The sequence below is a fragment of the Egretta garzetta genome, unplaced genomic scaffold (genome assembly GCF_000687185.1).
Source record: "Egretta garzetta isolate BGI_Z169 unplaced genomic scaffold, ASM68718v1 scaffold424, whole genome shotgun sequence".
Taxonomy (NCBI): Eukaryota; Metazoa; Chordata; class Aves; order Pelecaniformes; family Ardeidae; genus Egretta; species Egretta garzetta.
In genome coordinates, this window is record NW_009259489.1 from 2,052,247 (window position 1) to 2,074,867 (window position 22,621).

Sequence of the window (22,621 nt, forward strand, 5' to 3'; positions counted from 1 at the left end):
CAGCCTCGACAGTGAAGACTGAAGCAAAGAAGGCATTCAGTAGCTCCGCCTTCTCTGTATCTTCTGTCACCAGGGCACCCATTTCATTCAGCAGCGGTCCCACACTACCCCTGGTCTTACGTTTACTGCTGACATACTTGAAGAAGCCCTTCTTGTTATCCTTGATGTCCTTTGCCAGACTTAGTTCCAGGTGAACCTTGGCCTTTCTAGTTGCTTCCCTACATGCTCTGGCAGCATTCGTGTATGCCTCCCAAGTGGCCTGACTCTCTTTCCACATTCCATGGAGCTTACTCTTTTCTTTGAGTTTCACTAGGAGCAACTTGTTCATCCATGCAGGCCTCTTGCCTTGTTTACTTGATTTCCTACTCACTGGGATGCACTGATCCTGAGCATGGAGAAAGAGCTGCTTGAATAGCAGCCAGCTCTCTTGGACTCCTCTACCTTCAAGAGCTTTAGCCCATGGAATTCTTCCAAGTAGGTCCCTGAAGAGGCCAAAGTTAGATCTCCTGAAGTCCGATGTGGCAGTCCTACTTGTTGTTCTGCTTCCACCTCTCAGAATCTGGAACTCCACCATCTCGTGGTCACTGCAGCCAAGCCCTGCCTGCTACCTTCACATCCTCAACCAGTTTTTCTTTACTTGCCAGCACAAGGTCCAGTAGTGCTCCACCTCTTGTTGGCTCCTCCACTACCTGGGTCAAAAACTTAATGTTCTGCAGGAACCTCCTGGACTGTTCTCACCTTGCTGTGTGGTCCTTCCAGTTGATATCAGGATAGTTGAAGTCTCTCATAAGAACCAGGGCCTGCGATTGTGAGGCTACTTTTAGCTGTCTGTAGAAGGCCTCGTCTGCTTCCTCATCCTGGTTGAGTGGTCTATAGTAAACACCCACCACAGTGTTACCCATGCTGGCCTGCCCCTTAATTTTTACCCACAAGCTTTCAACTTGTTCTTCATCTGCTCCTGGATAGAGTTCTATACATTCCAGTTGCTCCTTCACATAAAGAACAACTCCACCGCATCGCCTCATAGGCCTGTCTTTCCTGAAAAGTACATAGCCATCGATGGCAGCGTTCCAGTCATCTGTGTTGTCCCACCATGTCTCTGTAATTGCGATGAGATCATGGCCCCTGCGACCACATACAGAACTCTAGCTCTTCCTGCTTGTTCCCCATGCTGCATGCATTGGTGTAAAGGCATTTCAGCAAGGCAATTGAGCACCTAGGTTTCTCTGGAGGGATGAAAGAGGATCTGCCGCAGGCAAGCCTACCTTTAGGGCAGTTGGTCTTCTGGTTCTTAAGTTGGGAGGCAGCTATGGCACATTTATTGCTGCTCTGAACGGATGCACTTGTTCCCCCATCGGATGTGACTGCCTGAGTGACCTGACTGTGCACCCTTTGGTTTAAAGCCCACTGTACCAAGTCAGCCAACCTACTGCCTAGGATTCCTACCTTTAGGGCAGTTGGTCTTCTGGTTCTTAAGTTGGGAGGCAGCTATGGCACATTTATTGCTGCTCTGAACGGATGCACTTGTTCCCCCATCGGATGTGACTGCCTGAGTGACCTGACTGTGCACCCTTTGGTTTAAAGCCCACTGTACCAAGTCAGCCAACCTACTGCCTAGGATTCCCCTGCCTCGCCTAGAGAGGTGGACCCCATCCCTCCCTAACAGGTTGTAGTCGTTGAAGAACGCCCCGTTGTCATAAAAGCCAAAACCCTCATGACGGCACCAGCCACATAGCCAGGAGTTAATGTACATTATGCGCCTATTTCTGGCCACCCCCTTCCCTCAAACTGGTAAAATGGAAGAAAAGATAACCTGGGCCCCAGGTTTCTTTACAGGGGAAGTGTCTTAAACTTGAATTTTCAATGGAATAGGCTTTAGAGAAGTGATAACTTGTCAGAAATAGGTAGTCAGCTGAGTGTTAAGAAAACTAAGATGGAAAATTTCTGAAGTGTGAACTGGAATGTATCTTACCTGGCTTCATACCAGAGGAGGGAAAAGCGACAGCTGTCACACTCTGTAGAAAAAGCTCTTAAAAGGATTAAAAAAATGAAGAGGCCAGAAGTTACAAATTCTTTAATGGGCAAGTAAGGACAGGGGGGTAGCGGAAAAGTCTACTAATCATAAGTGGTTTTTTGTTGGTTGGGTTTTTGGTTTGTTTTGTTGGGTTTTTAGCAGACCTCTGCACAGACAGGGGCTGTAACCTTCAAACAGACATGGCAGTTGCCTTGACTGCTGCATCATGCCTGCGTTAAGTAATGGACTGTAGAACACAAATCTAACAACATGAGACTCAGGGAAGCTGTTTGTTTCAAGCACTGCAGTGCTTGATTGTCCTCCTTCATGTTACTGTAGTGACTTGGCTGTATGGTTTTTGAGGGGCTGAAGCCTGAGAAAAGATCATAATCACAGTCATATTATTAGAGAGTATCCAAAGGTGCATGTGATTCTTAATCACGTACCATCCTTGTCACAGAAGTCATGGAAGCCTTTCAGTTGCAAACGTCCTCATGGCCCAAATAGTCAAATCAGTTATACTTGTTACTATAAGGATATGTAGAATGTGACAGTGTCTTTTTCAGTAAGGTTATAGACTTTTTTCAGTTTAAAGGGAGTAGTAAGAAAAGAGAAAGCAATAAACAAAGGCAGAAACACAGACCTCATAGATAAGTGATAACAGAGACAAAAGAGAATATCACCACTCTTCAACCACTTAATTTGTGGATTTGGAGAGGGTCAGCCTGGACTTCTTAACTGATAAGAAGGAAAAAACAAGATAAGCATGAATATTAGGGATAGTTGAGGGGAGCCTATGAGATCGTGCAAAATCTATTAAGGAATATTTAGGGGAATAGTCAAAGATGTGGAGCAGTTGGAGACTGGGGAGGAGCAAGGAGGAGACTAGAGAAGAGGATGGATTAAAAAGGGCTGGTTACATGTAACTTGCTACCAGTCAGTACACTTGTCTCACAGCTATGCACCTAATCACTGCCATTACTGTTAAATCCTTTCTTAACTGTCTGTGACATTTCATTCTCTACTGCTTCTGTGAGTGCTACAAAGTCTAGGTGCCAGCAACTGGGGAGACTAGAGTGAGAGACTGAGGTGTCAGACCCCAGGTAGTAGTGGTCCGTATGTCTGTGGTGTCAACAACTGAGCATCTGGGTGTCAACAGATGGAGGGACCATGGGCCATAGGCCCCACATACTTGAGGTGCCAGCAACTGAAGGGACCAGTGTATTTTCCTTTGTGTGTATATGTGTAACTCACCAGCAAACTTGAAGCTGGACTGGCAGGTAGGAGGAAAGGGAAGATTCAAAGTTTGAGCCAAAGGGAGTAACAGAGACTGAGGTCTGGGCTTGGATATACAGCAAGCTGAGAGCCCATGCTGGTGTTTGAGGGAGCTGCAAGCGTGCAATCTTTAGTGAACCAAGATGGCAACTAACTGGTAAACAGGAGGAAACCCGTATACCAGGTAAGGCAGCTCCAGGTCCAGGCCTGTATATCAGATGGGCTGAGGGCCCACTGCTCATACCTGAGGGATCTGCAATTGTTGGTGTGCTTGTGAATCTAGAGTGAGGCAGGCACTTTTAGTAGTGAGCTTCAGGGCTGATCAGCTGGAGAGAAGGAATTGGGATATGACTCTGTATACCTATGCTCCATGTAGTTCTGATAGTGTTGTGTGGGGGTTGGTGTTAAAGGCAGTGCCCTGCCTGTGGCAGCTTGTGTAGCTGGCCATCCTAGTGTCCTTAGTGTGTGCAGTTTTGTGTGTATTTGTGTGCATCCCTGGAATATGCACTTGACTTGCTACTAGCTGAACCTGGAAACAGGAAAGCAATAGATGTCTCTATCAGCCTGGAATGGAGAACCTGCAGAGGGTCTCAGGCTGCTCTGGACTGGGCTCCAGCAGTCAGAAAGGAGGAGTCCCCAGGTCTCAGGGTCTGCTGGAAGTGGTAGCCTTTGTAACATCACTTAGCAGCTTTTGTCCCCCAGCCCCTCTTGACTTTCTTAGGATTCCAGGATGCACAGCTCCTGCTACAAATTGCTGATGTAGTCTTAATTTCTTCCAGGGAGCGCAGGCTCTTCCCTAGACACTGAGTCTTTTACACAATTGTCACTACCTGCAAAGTAGACAGCAAGTCTAACACAATATAGATGGCCAGCTAGCATATAGTGGAACCTAAACAATGTAGAAATCTGAGTTGGAACAATCTTGTGTATATTAGTACCTTATATTAATGTCATATATCTTGCATGGTGTTGGCTAACATCTTCGATTATGTAGCTTTAGTGAGCTTTCTGATGGGTTCCTTTATTCGTAAGCATATATACATGTTCCAGTTACTAGCAGCACTGCAGGCTGTTTGGACAAAGTTCCTTTAAAGGATACATATTTTGAATTTATTGTTCAAATATTTTCTAGTCTGACAATCCACTTTTTTCAACTATTACAGGTATTATTACTATTACTTTTTACAGTATTAGGGGAGGATTACTTTCGTCTTTGCTGGAGGTTGTGAGCAGTCTTGCTCATTAGTCTAGCAGGCAACTGCTTATCCATTATGCTTTCAAAGCTATTGTTACTTTAGCCACAGAGCTATAATAATCAGACTTTTTTTTTTTTTTGGCTTTTGTAACATTGCTGTAGCCTACAATGCATAATCCATAGGAGTGTTTGTTCAGTAGCTTTTTGTTACTCTGGTGCAGGTTTTTTATCTTACATTTGAAGAAGATGGTAAAACTTCAGATGGTTGTCTAGTTTTTGTAGTTCTCATGCAGACCTTTTTATCTGACGTCAGGAATAGCAGTATTAACATTCTTGTACTAGCTTCATAAAGTCAATCATTTAGGCTGGAAAAGGTCCTTAAGATCATCAAGTCCAACCATTTACCGAACACGGCCAAGTCCACCACAAAACCATGTCCCTAAGTGCCACATGTACACCTGGGCTTGTGACTCAACCACTTCCCTGGGCAGCCCATTCCAATGCTTGACAACCCTGTCAGTGAAGAATTTTTCGTAATACCCAATCTAAACCTCCCCTGGTGCAACCTGAGCCCATTTCCTCTCATCCTATTGCTTGCTACGTGGGAAAAGAGACCAACACCCACCTCACTACCTGTACCTTTCAGGTAGCTGTAGAGAGTGATAAGGTCTCCCCTCAGCTTCCTCTTCTCTAGACTAAACACCCCAGTTCCCTCAGCCACTCCTCACAGGACTTGTGCTCCAGACCCCTCACCAGCTTTGTTGCCCTTCTCTGGACATGCTCCAGCATCTCAGTGTCCTTGTAGTGAGGGGTTCAAAGCAGGAACACAGGATTTAAGGTGCATCCTCATCAGTGCCAAGTACAGGGGCACGATCACTTCCCTACCGCTGACCACACTATTCTTGATACAAGCCAGGATGCCATTGGCCTTCTTGGCCACCTGGGCACACTGATGGCTCATGTTCAACCGTCTGTTCACCAATGCCCCCAGGTCCTTTTCCACCAGGCAGCTTTCCAGCCACTCTTCCCTAAGCTTGTAGCGTTGCGTGGGGTTGTTGTGACCCAAGTGCAGGACTCTGCCCTTAGCCTTTGATTGTCTTCATCCTACATCACTGAGTAATCTTTCTTAGGATGAAAAGCTTAAATCACCAAGCCTTTCTGAGAAATGAGACTTCTCTGATACCTCAATATTCTGTCAGGAGCTCATGAGTAAGGTGGAAAGCTAATTTTGAAATGCTGGAATCAGCTGTGTTGCCGAGATACGCTGCAGTGTCACACACAGAGGTAGAGTTTACTCAGGCATGATGTTTTCTCCTCAATGTATTGCATTTGTGCAATTTAAAAGATGGTTAGAAAAGATGCAGATAATCTGTGCCAAGTCGTAATTTGCCAAGTTAGTGGTATTTAGTTGATTCCTGCTTTGTTTTAAGGTGCTTCTGTATTGAAAACATCACCCTTCTCACTCTGTTTTTGTTCTTGATTTCAGTCTTACTAGGAACAAGTGGTTCTCTGTCTTACAAGATCACAGAACAGGGAAGTCTTTCATGTTGCAAGCTCTACATGAGCAAGAATAGTTTCCCCTCAAGCATATTTAAGAATAAAATAACATCATAGTAGTACTATACTGATCTGCTTTGGTAAAGCTCAGTTGATAACTTCAATCTAGGCTGCAGTTTTTTACTTCATTTGATAGCTACTGGTAAACATTATGTATGATAGAGAAATGTGGAGAAAGTCAGGGAAGATGGCAAATGGGAATAAGGAGGAGAAAATTAAAAAAAAAGAAAAAAAAACTGAGAAAAAAACCTTCTTGTAAGCTGTATTCTTTTACGTAGTGTCCAAGTGAACAAATGACCAGTGGTACTTGAAGCAAGATACTTCAGTACATAATGGCGGAATATTGAAGCAAAAGATTACGGATCTTTAATTGGAAAATTTAATATGGTACATAGCTTCTCTAGTTAGCTGGGTGATTTAAGCCTTTGTTAAGTAGAAAGCTGGAAGACATTACTAATAAATGGCATCATGTTTCAGAATATGAACAGATCACTCTTAGATCGTGCAATTCTCTTAAACAGTAACTGTTGTTATATTCATGTCTGAACAAAATTAGAATTCTATTTCTTTTCTACTGATACCTAAAAATCCATGGGTGTTTACAGCAAGTAGTGCAGTGTAAAACCAAATAGGCAGAACACTGCACCACAGGATATAGTTAACTTCTTTTTCCTAAAGGTTATAAATATTGCAGGCAGCATATCAGATTTTCAGTTAGTCGGTGACACTTCTTTTAAAACAACTAGATTGGTTCATACAGAGTTAATGAAAAGATGCTTATTAGAATAGTTTCTCATAGCTTATTAGAAACTGTTTCCCTATAATTGTCTCTTGTTTTCTTAGCCTCCTCCAGGAAATGTGAAAATGCCTAATGTACCCAGTACCCAGCCAGCAATAATGAAACCGACAGAAGAACCGCCTGCTTACACACAAATTGCAAAGGTTTGTCTGTAACTTTCAGGCACTAGGTTCCTTTTAATTATAATTATTTTAAATACACTTCTGGAATAATGTCTTTTATAAATAATCATTGCTTTCCTAATGATTTATGAAAATTAATACTAACTTTAATCAGTTAACACATGAATTAGTGCAATATCAGGTCGGTCTTCATCTGTAACTCTAGATGCTCAATTATAGAAAACAGACTTGGAATATTTATTTTGTGTTTGTATTTTTTATCAATATCTAATGATGCTTGTTTTGTTCAGGAGCATGCCTTGGCCCAGGCAGAACTGCTAAAGCGTCAAGAAGAACTGGAAAGAAAAGCAGCTGAACTAGATCGCAGAGAAAGGGAAATGCAGAGTCTCAATCAGCAGGGGGGTATGCATGAAAAAAATACTTCCTTAAATTTCAGAAATACCACTTTTTCTTAGAAACTTTTAGTTTTACAGTGACATTATGAAACAGATCAAAGAGGGGGATTTATAATCTCTTCAGGAAAAGAAACTTTATCTCCCTTGAGACAATACAAACAGTGAATAAAACCTGGCCTGTCCTGTGCAGATTTGCACTGTAAAAAGTTTAAGTGTGGCCTCTGCTACATGTTACTCTCTGCTATTAGCTATTTTTATTGTAGGTTAGTAGCTAAGTAGTACTATTGAATAGAAATGGAGCATTTTGAGAAGTAAAAGTAACTTCATAAGTAACTTCTCTTTTATTCCTCTTCTGTTAGTATTTATAGCTGTAGGAGAACCTTCTTGTTTTGAAACATTTTCTTATCTTTTGCAATGTTACAGGCATAATATTCTATGCAAATAGCAGAAAGATCTATTATTCTTTTATTAATTTTTCACATGACACTTTAGAAACCATAGTCAAGATTAGTATCTCATTTTGCCACAAACTAAGTGCACTGTGCAGAACCATCAGGTTTTGTATGGCAATTTCACAAATGAGAAGATTTACATCCTCTTAACTGAAGATACTTTGCTAGAAGTAGATCTATGGGAATAATCCTTTTTGAAAGGAAGAACTTCAGACTGCAGTCAGGAAAGAAAAAGCAAAACACAAAACTCTGTGTGCAAGGTTGACTTTGTGTGGTCTTTTCACTTGTTTCTAGAGTTCTGACTGGTTTATTTCTATGTGTGCTGGTTTTTTTGAATACACAGTTATAGAATTCCAGATTGCATAATTGCTTAGTAATTCAAAATCTCAGGGAATTTTATAGAATAGAATAGAATCATTACAGTTGAAAGGGGCCTACAATGATCATCTAGTCCAGCAGCCCAACCAATTCAGGGCTGACCAGAAGTTAAAGCATGATGTTAAGGGCATTGTCCAAATGCTTCTCAAACATTGACAGGCTTGAGGCATCGACCACCTCTCCAGGAAGCCTGTTCCAGTGTTTGACCACCCTCTTGGTGAAGAAATGCTTCCAAATGTCTAAACCTTCCCTGGAGCAGCTTTGAACCATTCCTGTGCATTCTATCGCTGGATCCCAGGGAGAAGAGCTCAGCACCTCCCTCTCCACTTCCCCGCCTCAGGAGGCTGCAGAGAGTAGTCATATGCTAGTCATTTGCTAGGATCTGAGAATGTGGAATTGCTATTCTTCTAAGGAAAAGAATCATAGTGATATTGTCCCTTCATTAAAGCATTTTTATTTTTTCAGTATTTGTTCTTTTCCATCTGTCTATTAAATCTCTGTACCTTGTCTCCCAGATAATTATTTTTTTGGTTGCTTTTTCATTTCCTTCTCCATGTATTGCCCTTCATCCAATTTCACTAACTTGGATTGATGGTCTGGATTGATGACTTTTCTCTTCCAGGCTTTAGGGACCGTTTTGTTCATTTATATCTTGGGGAACATAACTGATAATCCATGCATGTTTCAGGATATTTCTAAAATGGGTATTTGTTGTTATGTTGCAGTTGTTCACATCAAGGTGCTTGAAGAATCGAAAGGATTCTTTAGGAAGGCTGAACAGAGAAGAGAGAGCTCTTAAAGCTTTAAAGAAGATACTATTTTTTTTTACCAAATGACTGTGTAAAAGATGCTGCCAGTCAGGAATTGTATGTTGTGACAGAGGGGAAAAATATTCTTCTCCCTTCTATTTCTGCCCCCTCCCCCCCCGCCTCCTTTTGCGCACTCATTTGAACTGCTTTGGAAACTGTAAGTTGTTCTGATTGGAGGACAGTGTCTTTTGCAATACTCTAGCTATTTGCATCCAATTTAAGATGCTAGCTGCCCATCTATGACGCTGTCATCATACACAATTGACTACAGTGCAAAGATATTCAAGCTAGTAGTCAGTTCAGCTGTATGCCTTTGGTCTTTCTGTGCTCAGCTCGTGTGCAGCATTGCATTTGAAGTAATTAAAATGTGCTGCTTCCTATTTCACCTAGTTCATTTGGGCATGCCTGAAAATCCCTTTCTGTGCTTGCATGAAGCTAGTTTTGGGGTGTCTGCGTTCATAGTGTAGGCATGCCACTGGATTTATGTTAATAAGCCTTGAGGGGGTAACTTGTGTTGAATGAAATAACTCTGAGCTAGCTCTTTGCTTATTGAGATACAGCCTCAGAATAGGAGTATCCAAAGTGTATTTAGAAAAAGACCACTCGGTTTTTGATCTTAAACCATCTCACCAAGCTGTCTTTCACTCTTAGTTGAAAATTTTGAAACCTGTACCAGAGCAGCAGGAAAGTGCATGAAATACAGTTTTAAATAATAACTTGAATTATTATAAGATACCTGAATTTTTACATAGCTCTGCCTTGAAATTATCAGTCCTGAGAAAAATAACCATATACTGTGGAATGAAGATCCGAATTATTATCAGATATTTTTCATGTAAGAAATCCCAAAGTAATTTTTCACATGAATGGGAATATTACTTGATTACCATCTGTATGCTCCCTCTCCCATTCCCCTGCTCTGAAAGGCTTGGTAAAAATTTCAACAGGAGAGGCAGAAAACTTGACAGATACGCAGTGCTTTGGACCTGTTTGGACAGAACTGACAGCTTCATCTTGTCTGAGTGGGGAAACAAATAAATAATGCAATTATGTAAGCTTGGCAAGTTTTCTGTTCTTATCACATGAACTGCTGGTAAAGGTATGGCTGAAGAGAAAAATTGCAAGCAAAACCGTGTCAGAATTTCAAATAAAATTGCCTTTAGGTTAGTCTCTAGTTCAGCTCCACTTTTGAAGCTTGGTGACTATTGTAGCTCTTACATCCAGAATTTGAAATGCTATGGGAAAGATTTGTTACAGTTATTATCTCAGTTGCATCTCTGAGTCTGTGCTTGGTATGACTTGTGTTCGGCAGAATGTATGCTCTAGCCTGTGAGCAGATCAGCATACAGGAAATCCAAGTGTCTGATGCTGACCTTTGTGGTGTCCTTGCTCTGTCACACAACTGTATCAAAATACAGTGATGCTGTAGGGCATCTTCTTTTAACAAAAAAGTAGTTTAGACCATTTCAATAGCTACCTTTCTTGAGGCTTATGGGCTCTTAGGTAAAGCTTTGACTGTGCTGTATTGGGAATTAGTTCAAAGTGTTAGAGAGAACCTGGCATTAAAAATATCAGGACTCTTGAGAATGAAGAATGCTTTTCAGCCTCCAGTCTTTGGGTTCAACAAAGTGTGTTAGTATGGTGGAACTTCAGGGAAATGTACATTTAGGAGTCAGTGAACTCTTGAGAAATTGTTTTCCTGCCCATATCTGCTTGTTTTGTGAAGAATTCTCTTTTCTCATTACTTTATAGGAACTGTCAGATGCCTGCTTAGTCTTTTACATAGTAAAATATTGTACTTTCCTTGATTTGTCTGCCCTTCCATTGTATTTTATTTCTGAAGTTTATTTTCAGTATTGTGTGAGGATAGCTGGTAAAACTCTTGGGTTTTGGTAGCCCAAGTTATCTATAAGCTTGTGAAATGCCTGTGTAAAACAATTGGAACAAGTCCAAATGCATCTCTTTCTCATATACAGAGATTAAAACAGTATTATAAAGCTTTTTTTTTTTTCCTTCGGTTTTGCAGGTAGAAAAAATAACTGGCCACCTCTTCCTGAGAATTTTCCAGTAGGTCCTTGTTTCTACCAGGACTTTTCTGTAGACATTCCTGTAGAATTCCAGAAGACAGTAAAGATTATGTACTATTTGTGGATGTGTAAGTATTTTTTAAAAAGAAAAAACAAAATGTCTTTTCAAACTTGATGATATGTACCTCCTACTTTGGCTTTTGCAACATTCATAATGAGAAATTGTTTTAAATTCAGAAGTCAAAAGTTGAAGAGAAATCTTTTTGTTAGCTTCAATTTTAAAAGTATTGAATTATTTCATAGAAACTTCAGAGAAAAAAAGAGGATTATCCTAAGGCAATTTGGTTCTAGTATATTGCAGTTTTAAGTATACTGTTGTTGTAAAATGAGCTTTGACCAGTTATTAACTTAGAAATTATTTTACTCTTTTTAAAATCAGTTTATATCTTAAGAAATACAATTCACTATCAGTGTTAATGGACTTGTGAGTTTAAGAAGTATAATATCCATTTGCTTTAATATACATAATTTTATATAGTTTAGTATAGATTTTAGTCTATAGTGGAGACTTAATACCATTTTAGTCTACTTCAAAAAATAGTGGAGTAAATTAGCTGAAGAATCAGTCCATGTTAAAACTATTCTTTGTACAGCTAGAATGCTCTACACCATCTTTGTGGGGTTAATTTTACCGTCATTCAGGTGCTGTGTTCTGAGTGGAGAAATGCTGGATGAACCAAATGTACAATGCGATGATGATTTGTTTCTTCTGCCTTGTCCAGTGTGATGAGAACCTAATAATTACTCTGAGGCTGAGGAAATTCCAAAGGTTTAGGTGCTTTTATGCCTTTAATATATTTTTAGCATACTAAGGGAATGTGAATTTCAGAACTTGTCTGTATTTTTTTCAGGGCTTCAGATGTAGTTAGCAAATATCCATAATTTTGCCTGTTAATCTGGTAATCTTATTACTGTGATGGAACCATGTAATTGAAACACAAAAAATGAGCCATCAGCATTGAATCAAGTGAATTCCACTTCATCATAATTCACAGCTTTCTATATTCGTTGCTGGGTCATTAATCTTCAAAAAAGTAACTAAATCGACTGTAGAATGTGTGACTAGTCAATCCTATAAGCCTGACAGACATTTAAGATTTGTATGAAATCTAAGATCGAGTACTCCAGAATTTTAGGATAGTTGCTAATTATACCCATTTGCAGGACTGAGTTCTGAAAATTCTGTATGTTTCAAACACACGGTGAAGCTGGGCAGTGAGAATTGGAATATTAATAGTTTGTCTTACGGCAATAAATAAAGGAAGCAGCAATGTTACAGTATTTTGAACTATATAGGAGTTATGCTTTTACGCAAGCATGATAGATGTTCTTCTAGGTAGACTGAGATTTTCACTGTGTCCTCTTTTTTCCTTCTTTAGCCTGGTACTCTGACTTAGAGATTACTCAGGAAGGAAGGAAAAGAAAGACAAACTCTATTTCAGGCTAAAATAAAAAAAAGATTGAGTGCAGAACTCTGTGCCTTAGGGCTGGCTGTTGAAATCAATCCTTATAACTCTTCTTTCCCAGGATAGTATCTACATGGCTTGGCTCATTTTTCTTTACAGTGGCTATACTTCCTCAATGGAGGCACTTATTACCATAGCAAACCAGCCTGCTTCTCCTTGCTGCTCCACCCTACATTTTATTTCCTCTTCCAGAACTTCCTAGGTCTTGTAAGGCCTAGGGATTCTGTGAACATAATCACATTTGGATAAATCTAGTACCATGTGCTCAGCACCTTGTAAAGTAGGTTAGTTTTCTTCTTCCTTTTTAGCAGCCCTAGGAACAACCTTTCTGTTTGTTTCCCTCATTAGTATCAATTTTTATATCCTTATTTGTGGTCTTTACGTATCTGAGGAAACTTTTTTACCTGTTTCAGATCTATATGCTCTTTATTTAATGAGAAAACAAGTCTGTCTATATCCCTATTCCGTGAATTCATCCATCTTTTCTCTATTTGTATCAGAAGTCAAGAGTTTCCTGATTTCTTGATGTGGTTTTATGTTTGCACATATTTTTTGGCTTTTTTCCCTCGGGGAGAGCTTTTTTTTTTTTTTTTTTTTTTTAAACTGAGTGCTCCCATTTTTTTGTGAACTACAGCAATCAACTAGCAATGGCTTCTGTCAGCTGCCACTGGAGCTCTTCCATTCTATATTGGTTTTGTGGCTATTGCTGTTCTAGTGGCTTGCAGATAGAATGGCAGTTTTCCTGGCTCTTTAGCACTGAGCACTACTTTTCAGATCTTTCTATGCTGTTACTAGTGAAACATCCCATGTCTCTTGACCCGTATCTAACATGAAAAGTTGTTTGGCTCAAAGGCCTGTATTTTTTCCAGCTACTTTCCCCACAGACTGATAGCATGTACAAAATGAGCAGTACTGATTTTCAAAGAGTATTTCTTGTTTGAAGTTACAAACCTAAGATCAGCACACTTAATCTCCTGGAAAGCTTTTGTGGCATTTGGGTTTGTTACTTTACGTAGGTTGTAAATGTTTCCATTTACATGGCTAAAACTTTTAAAGGTTATTAAAGACCAATGACTTAAACTGTGGATGCAGGTAGAAAAATAATACCCAGAAGTGCCAACTTTTATGGTATTTTTTTTGTTTAGGAGAGTTAAATCTCATCCATCCTTCTGTCTGACAATATGATCAATACTACTTATATCAGTCTGTATTGACGTTTATTCTGCCTGTTCCTGAAAACTGCCAAGGATGGAGACTTCATAAACTCCCTCCAAGCCTGTTCTAGTGTGCTGCTGTCTTTCGTAATTAGAAGATCTTTCCCAGTATGTAATTTAATTCTCCCTTCCTATGTTTGATCTTACTTGTTTTGTCCACTGTTGTTATGGAGAACACATTTGTCCCTGTTAGTCATCTCCTTCTGGCTAAATTAGCATGGTTTACTCAGCCTTTCTTTGTAGGTTATGTTTTCTAGAGGTCTGATTGTTTGGTTGCTGCTTACAGATTTGCTCCTTGGTGCACTCCATATTACTATGGTTTTTTTTAGTGTGTAGCATCAAGATTTTTACAATGTGGACTCTGTCCAGTATTTTAGCTGATGTCCTAATGTATGTTGTAGAGAAAAAGAACACCTGCAAGTTATTGATAGCATGAGCTTATGTTATGTGCTGATCTAAGCCTGTTCTAGAATGTTTTTTTTTCCTATGAAAAATACTTCTGTTGTTTGTAAGGCATGTTTGCGCATCTTACCTGCCCACTCTCTCCAACAGGAGCAAAACAGACAAGGAACAAAAGCCTAAACTACATTTGAAGCCACTCTGTGCTTCAAGGTTGTGTGTGACCAAACTTCACCAGCTTTGTCCTCACTCGTGTCAGTTGCCTCTTGGCTTCAAAATGCTCCACTTTGTAGGCATCTCATTCCCTGTGAGGCAGTCTGTGACAGGGTCACAGTCCAGCTGGTTCCTGGGAAGAAACACATTCTTTTGTATGTGTCCTAGTGAGGACTTTGGCTTCCCGAGAATACCATCCATAAAACGTTACTGAAATGAAACTTATTAACAAAAATCTGTTTTTATACATTCCCAAATGGGACTGCAAAATAATAATCTCAATAATGTAGATGCAACTCATGGTCTTTATCTGCAATTCGTTTTCAAACATTAACAGATGATAAAGTGGAGTTAAGATAGGGAATGTATATCTCTAAGTAGGATTCTTCTGTACAAGGAAGTTTATGCTAATAAAAATGAAATTGAGTCTGAATGTCTGGATATGTATTAAACTACTGTAATTTCCCATTGTTCACTCTTACTCTGCCATGAATGCCCTTTTATTTTTAACCTCAACTGCTTCCACAGCTAAACCAGAAGAAGGCTTTCTTAGATCACTTCACACTGAGTACTGTATTGGTATAGCTGTGAAGTTATTTTTGTATAGGCATTGCATGTTGCAGGCTTCTGCCAAAGCCTTAGGTCATTTCAGCCCCCGTATGGTCATTATCTTCTAGTAACTTGTATCATGGTTTAATTTGAAGAGGCAAGTAGGTAGAAGACACTTAAAACCATTGCCCTGAACATAAAAACACCTGTCTGTTCATACAACAGCAAAGCTTACCTAGGTCACTTAGTGCAGGTTTTGGCTCAAAGAACAAATGCCTTCCTGTACCTTCCAGCAGGCAGAGAGAAGGGTGAGCAAAGTAAAGGGAGAATTGTCGCTGAAGTCCAGTGTTTTCATCTGTGGCTTGCTAATACTCAGTTTTTACAGCTGAGATTCTCTGTGACAGGAGGGAAGTAGACCCCTGTGTTGCTGGGTGTGATGTTTCAACCCTCTTCTGCACTGATGCTATTCTTCTAAAACTTGTCCTGTTATTGTAATTGCAATTACAAAAAAAAGTAGTGATTTCAAAAAGTTCAAACTCCACCAGAATGTGGATGTTTGTAGTAATACAGGGGGTCTCCCTGTTTTCCAGTATTGACTAGAAAAAGAAATAATACCCCTTAGTAAGCTTCTCATCTTTATCAAAGGCAGACAAGAATTTGGATTTGTATCCTTTGTTGTGCTATGAGGCATATACATTCAAGTTCTGAAATCAGTTGCTTCGCTGACCTATTGGAGTAGTGCTAAGATATGTAGATGCATTAAATGCTTTTTATTTAAAAGTACGAAGTTTTCTGTTTCTGGTGACTCTTAGAGGAAAATATGATTTGGCAGAGGGAAGTGTTTGGAGTTTACTCTTTGCTGGGTAAAAAACTGGCTGGACAGCCGAGCCCAGAGAGTTGTGGTCAATGGAGTTAAATCCAGTTGGCAGCTGGTCACAAGCGGTGTTCCCCAAGGCTCAGTTCTAAGGGCCGGTCTTGTTTATTGTCTTCATCAATGACCGGGACAAGGGGATTGAGTGTACCCTTGGTAAGTTTGCAGATGACACCAAACTGAGAGTGTTGATCTGCTTGAGGGGAGGAGGGCTCTGCAAAGGTACCTGAACAGGTTGGATCGATGGGCCGAGGCCAACTGTACGAGGTTCAACAAGGCCAAGTGCTTTGGTCACAACAACCCCATGCAATGCTACAGGCTTGGGGAAGAGTGGCTGGAAAGCTGCTTGGCAGAAAAAAACCTGGGTGTACTGGTTGACAGCCAGCTGAATATGAGCCAGCAGTGTGCCCAGGTGGCCAAGAAGGCCAATGGCAACCTGGCTTGTATCAGGAATAGTGTGGCCAGCAGGAGTAGGGAAGTGATCATGCCCCTGTACTCGGCACTGATGAGGATGCATCTCGAATACTGTGTTCAGTTTTGGGCCCCTCACTACAAGAAAGACGTTGTGTTGCTGGAATGTGTCCAGAGGAGAGCAACAAAGCTGATGAGGGCTCTGGAGCACAAGTCTTATGAGGAGCAGCTGAGGGAACTGGGGTTCTTTAGCCTGGAGAAGAGGAGGCTGAGGGGAGACCTTACCACTCTCTACAGCTACCTGAAAGGTACAGGTAGTGAGGTGGGTGTTGGTCTCTTTTCCCACGTAGCAAGCAATAGGACGAGGAGAAATGGTCTGAAGTTGCGCCAGGGCAGGTTTAGGTTAGACATTAGGAAAAATTTTTTTTAATGAAAGGGTTGTCAGGCATTGGAACGGGCTGCCCAGGGTAGTGGTGGAGTCCCCATCCCTGGAGGTATTTAAAAGATGGGAAGACGAGGTACTTAGGGACATGGTTTAGTGGTGGGATGGCGAGGTTAGGTTAAGGGTTGGACTTGATGACCTTAAAGGTCTTTTCCAACCTAAACTATTCTATGATTCTATGAGTTTCATCAGCCTTTCATGCAGCTATGTGGGCGTTTTGCTTTAAGATTTTTTCCCACTAAGTTAATTCAGGGCTTTTTTAAGTACTAGTTAACTAAGAGGGCAACAAAAAGTTTGAAGAGTCTTTTTTTTCAGAATTTTTATTATCTTGCCAGTTCTTCTGTTAGCCTTGCCTTCCAGTAGAATGACTAAAATGTTTCTCTGAACTTGAATAAAAAAAAAATCATTGCTGCAAGGAGCAGCTTGTGCATTCTCAATTATACTCTATTTCATCCTGGTCCACAGGGACGGAAACTATCCTGAGATAGCAAAATCACTCTTGAGTCCCTGGTTATTGCTGAACAGAAACAGAAATCCATGTTAATCTTTAAGTCTGGTAGAACTAACTTCTGTGCCAGATAGCATGAAAGTAGTGGTTGTAATGTTTCTTAATACTGATGTATCTTTTTCTGTTCTAAGAACTAAATCTATATAAATATATAAGTAAACTGTGACGTTGTAATGCCAATGCATTTTCTTACAGTAGAAATTCAGTAGTTAACCTGCAACAAGGTCTGCCAATGAGAAAATGCTAGTATTGAGCTAGGAACGGAGCACCAAAAAGGCAGATGTTTAAGACTAGTGTTACTAGAAATATTTGAATATGGAATATGTATTAAAAGCATCTAGAACAGCTTCTTGCAGATCTTGTTTTACTGAGAAACATTTTTACTCGGTAGGGTTTTTTTTCCTTTATTACATGGAAGACAGAGATTTTCACTGAAAGATTTTTTTTTGTTGAAAATTTTATTTTCAAATTAGAATGTGTACAGTGCTAAATTTATGATGCATTTCATATAATTTGTAAGGTTTCTCTCAAAAAATATTCAGTAGTCTGTTAAATGGCTGTATCCAGTTATTACTTTAGAAAAAGTATCAATTATTGCACCTGTAGAAATCTCTTTTTTCATCATTTTAAGTTTGAAAATATTTTACTTTCATGACAGGATGTTTTCCTTCACTGTATACCTGGTAGTACTTCAATTTTAATTTTCAGTACTTTCACTTGTGAATGCAGGGTTTACATGAAGGTTAGAAAACTGTATAAAAATCAGATTATTGCTGAGGGTATTGAGAGGGTATTGATTTATTGTTAGCATTCTGATGTTTTGTTTAAAAATGCTCAGTTTGGGTATTACTTTAACAGTTGTAATAATTTATTGTATAAATGTAACTTTTAATTAAGACTATTTTGCTTTTGCTTCTACAGTCCATACAGTGACGCTGTTTCTTAATATCTTTGGATGTTTGGCCTGGTTTTATGTTGATGCTACGCGAGGGGTTGATTTTGGATTGAGTATTCTCTGGTTCTTGCTTTTTACCCCTTGTTCTTTCGTCTGCTGGTACAGACCGCTTTATGGAGCTTTCAGGTAACAACTTCAGCTTGACGTAGGCTATATAAAAACTTGTTGAAATGCATTAACATTCTAGAATTTACTTGATTATCATTATGATAATCCTTTAATATGCTTTCATTAGAAACAATTAGCATATTTGCCATTAATTCAGTTGTTGTATTTGAAACATAGATGGGAATAGTTAGGAATATCATGGAATATCCTTTAAAGTATTTATAGCTTCTACCACTGACAAAATATTTGTAGGAGATATTTAACTTTGTATTGGGCTGATAACAATTTTAAGGAAAGTTCTCTTTAAATCTCTGTCCCTTCACACCAAGAATTTGAGTAAGTTAATAGTAGCAGTGTTTTAAATTTTTGGCTTCCTGCATGAACTTCATAAATCTCTACACTTGAAAATCTTACATTGTTAAGTGACCTGCAGTGTCTATAAATGAAGTAGACTGAGACTCTTAAGAATGAGTAAAGTGGGTACATAGTAATCAAACTCGAGTATTTTTGCTAGCTTTTAGCAATCTTTGCAGACTTCACAAGTGTGAGGTGTGGTAGCTTTGTATTCAGGAATAGAATGGTTGGTTTGTATGCAAAACTGAACTTTTTTTTGTGGTGAAAACCAGCATGTAGAGATTCTAAATCCTGTACTCTTAGAGTACTTGGCAGTTTTTTACATTAAAGTGATTTAGGATCTTCTCGGTTTTTTAACAAATTATTGTAGAGAAATATTGATGGCTAGAAATTGCAGTTAAGCTTAACCTTTAGACTAAATGAGATGTTTCTTTTTGCTAACCAGGGAGATATTGTAGTACTCGTACATCTTTGAGGAGTCATACAGTTTATCTTGCATTTGCTCTCTAGTAAATCCATAGCTTTTCTTAGTTAATACTGATTGTTTGGAAAAGGAAAACTACCGCTCGCATATTCAACTTCCAGTCAGTCGCTCAGCTAAAAATGAAACCATTATTGAACTGAACTGGTTGAATAAATAGAATGAACGAACTCCCTTCTGCCAGAAGAGCTATTAAGAGCAAAATCTGGTTCTGTGACTTAACGAAGTGATGTCTACTTTCTTTAGGACTCTGGTAGTAAGCATGTCACGTGCTCATTTGTTTTGATAGTGATAAATTGAGGGTTTTGAGATTTTGCCTGTACAATTACATTTGGGGTTTGGTGGGGTTTTTGTTTGTTTTTTTTTTACCTTCAGTCTTTGTGAGGCTGGCATTTTAGTAATTTAAACAGCAAACCTATTTTGTCTGGTTTGCTTTCAAGCAACAACTGCTTCAGTGTTCTGGTCAGCACTATGCTTCAGTAACTCCATATTAGATTTTATTTCCTTTTACAAGGAAAATATTTTCTTCCCATCCTGCCAGCACTGTGAACTTCAGTCTGAAAGTGGAGCAGAATTCTGTTCTTCGTGTATTGTAGCAAGGCTTCTGTGTTTAGTCTAAGAGGCCCTGCTGTGTGCTGAACAGAGCACTAAGGAATAGTATCTTGCTGCTATTCTCACCTCTGTTAGAGCAAAAATACGTTGCTAAAGACGAAGGAGCAGCTCTCGTAAAATAAACACTACAAAACCACAGAGTTATCAATACCTCAAGTCACTGTCAATAAATGAAAGCACTTTTCGTCTAGTTAATGCAGGCAAAATGTTTAGATTGGTACTGCAGTATTTACAAAAAGTCATTAATTTCCTGGCTACTTTAATCTTTTTCCCCCCCTCTTTCAGGAGTGACAGTTCATTCAGGTTCTTTGTGTTCTTCTTTGTATATATCTGTCAGTTTGCTGTACATGTACTTCAAGCTGCAGGATTTCAAAGATGGGGAAACTGGTGAGTATTCTGTTTGCTGTAGCATTGTACTCTCTGTAAGACAAACACTCATATTTGATATAGCAACTGCAATGCTGTCTGTGTGTTTTTTTCAAAAAAACCCTTGCCTTCACTGGAATTGTTACATTTAGCACTCAAAAAAAAGCATTTTTGGAGTGCTCTTAACTAGGAAAAGTGCACGAAACTTACTCGAAGAGCATGAGGTACTTTAGTTATTAGGCTGGTCAAAATTTTACCCTTCAATGTGAACCATTTTGAACTATATTTTTATACATCACCTCCTCTGTTTTGGTGGTATGTGGAGGTGTTATTTGCTCTATATTAAGGCATAAGTAAAACTTAGAGAAAAATGAAAATAATTCAAACAGTAAGAACATACTGTTTGCTTATTATTTCGTATGACTAGTTCTAATGAGATTAATAAACTTACTACTTATTAAGGAAATTTATGGCTAAAATCTGAAGAACAAATCAACAATGTATTTAGGTGAATATAGTGGTGTATCTTTGATACTATTTGAAAAGCTCATTTGTCTGAGTCAGCTCCTTTTTCTGTAATAGTTGATTTTTTTTTTCTGATGCTTTTAAGTATATAAGCTTTTACATGAAGCTTTGATGTAGATTATCCTTCATTTGAGTCTTTGAGGTCTAATACTTAGATTTCACAAAGAGAAGGTATTGGGAATCAGTCACCATCCGTGGGGAAAGTAAAAAAAAAAAAACCACAACAAATTTGAATTAACTAAATGCATGGTTGTAGTAGCCAGCTGGTAGCATGGAGAGCTATGACTGGCAGTACTGCAGCTGGATGGTGACATTCCTCTGATCAGCACTAGTTGCTGCTGACCTCCAAACATATGTAAGGCAGACAAAACAGTATTTCTTTAGAACTGTAGTGTAAGGGGAGGTCCTGTTTTATTATTTCTGCTCTCAAATCCGCTATTTTGCTTTTTTGTAGATACATTGATTGACACTAACAAAACAAAAGTTTGTAAGAGGACCAAGTCTCAAAGTATAGGGAGTGTACTTTTAAGGACACTTGGGGAAGGGGTATGAAAAGTAGCCAGATAGTGAGAAAATGCTAATTACAGTTTTGATTTTGGAGTTTTGTGGTAGAGTCCAGTTGGACATAGGGGATGTAAAAGGAATGTGAAACAGGTAGAGGAAAGTTGTCAGGTTGTTTGGGTTTACAAATATTTTTTGCTTTTTTTTTTCTGTGGAGGAATCTTTTCCATCTTAATGTTTTATTTTTCTTAAGGCAACCTACTTTTTGTGGTTTCGAGTTCGGTATTGTAATTTTCTCTTGGTGTTTCAATTTTGAAGAATGGGGAAATGTTTGAAGTAGATACTGATAGAGCAATCTTCTCTATTAGTTAATCTGATGCTACCAACTTCAAAAAATTATTATATTAACCTCAGTTGAGAAAGCATCACTGTGTGGATACAATTAAATGAGTCTTCCCACACATAAGCTCTGTGTGTGTGTGTGGCATGGTTTTGTTTCATATTTAAAGAAGTTTGAAGCTATGTTTTTAGGGACATTTTCTCTTCCACAGAACCATGTAGTCTTAAATCAGTCTGTAATGACAATATGACAAAAAACCACCAGAAGCTGATGTGCAGCTCTCTAACTTCTTCACAATTCTGCCTAAGGATAACCATCTTCACTACAATTTTTCATATAGTTTCACTGCATGCATTGGGAAAAATGGAAGCTAAGCTTTAAAAGCTTATTATAGAACCAAAATATGCTTATGTAAAATTCCCATGATCTTTTTGTTCCAAAATACTTAAAGTTGATCAGAAGCAGGAGATTATAAAATGTCTCTTGATGCAGATACCTGTGGTTGAATGGTTTGTGTGCTGTGCTAGTAAAGTTTGTCCTTTCTTTTTCCTTTAGTGGGTGGATTTCATCTCTTACTGGTCTTAATAAGAGTATTCCTGTTGGCATTATGATGATAATCATCGCTGCACTTTTCACAGCATCTGCCGTTATCTCATTAGTTATGTTTAAAAAGGTAAGTTACACATTATTCCCCTCTTCTGTTTCCTATGTTTGATCTGGATTTTGCTTTCCTGCTTGAGAGAGGTACTCTCTCACAAAGTAATGAGGATTAAATTAAATTCTTGCGGGTGTGCCTTACCTATTAACAACTGTACTTTTTTGCTTATACTGTTGCGGCGTTAGGAAATGCTGTTTGTACAGTGCACATGTTTTCTGCAAACTAAAATGGGGAATGATAGGTCTGAGTAAGAGAAACTGGGAGGTGAGCCCACAGTGGCAGGGTAGGTACTGGACTGTGATTGTACCTGTAGGTACGCACTGGACACTGTGACTGTGCCTGTAGATGCTGGGCTGTGGTTTTCAAATCCGTGGCGATTCATCAGGCTGAGTGAAGTGTCATTCAAATGACTGCTAAGTTTCAGCTCTTAACCAAAATCATTCTCATTAAAATCAATGGAAGAGGGAGATGCCTGGGACCTCAGAAAAGGATTTTTATTTCTCTGCTTCTATTGTGGTAAGGATACAGCCTGTCTGTGTATTTAAATGTGTTAGTTCAGGCAGTA

At 39.2% G+C, this 22,621-nt stretch overlaps 1 protein-coding gene across 1 annotated transcript in view; it reads left to right on the forward strand.

Moving 5' to 3' along the window:
* SCAMP1 (secretory carrier membrane protein 1) overlaps positions 1 to 22,621 on the forward strand; it is a 42,036-nt gene that overhangs the window by 18,929 nt on the left and 486 nt on the right. The window contains exons 3-8 of the mRNA XM_009637274.2: positions 6,885 to 6,983; positions 7,253 to 7,364; positions 11,023 to 11,151; positions 18,078 to 18,237; positions 19,952 to 20,053; positions 21,954 to 22,071. Coding sequence (XP_009635569.2) covers positions 6,885 to 6,983; positions 7,253 to 7,364; positions 11,023 to 11,151; positions 18,078 to 18,237; positions 19,952 to 20,053; positions 21,954 to 22,071 — 720 coding nt within the window. The remainder of the gene's footprint in view (positions 1 to 6,884; positions 6,984 to 7,252; positions 7,365 to 11,022; positions 11,152 to 18,077; positions 18,238 to 19,951; positions 20,054 to 21,953; positions 22,072 to 22,621) is intronic.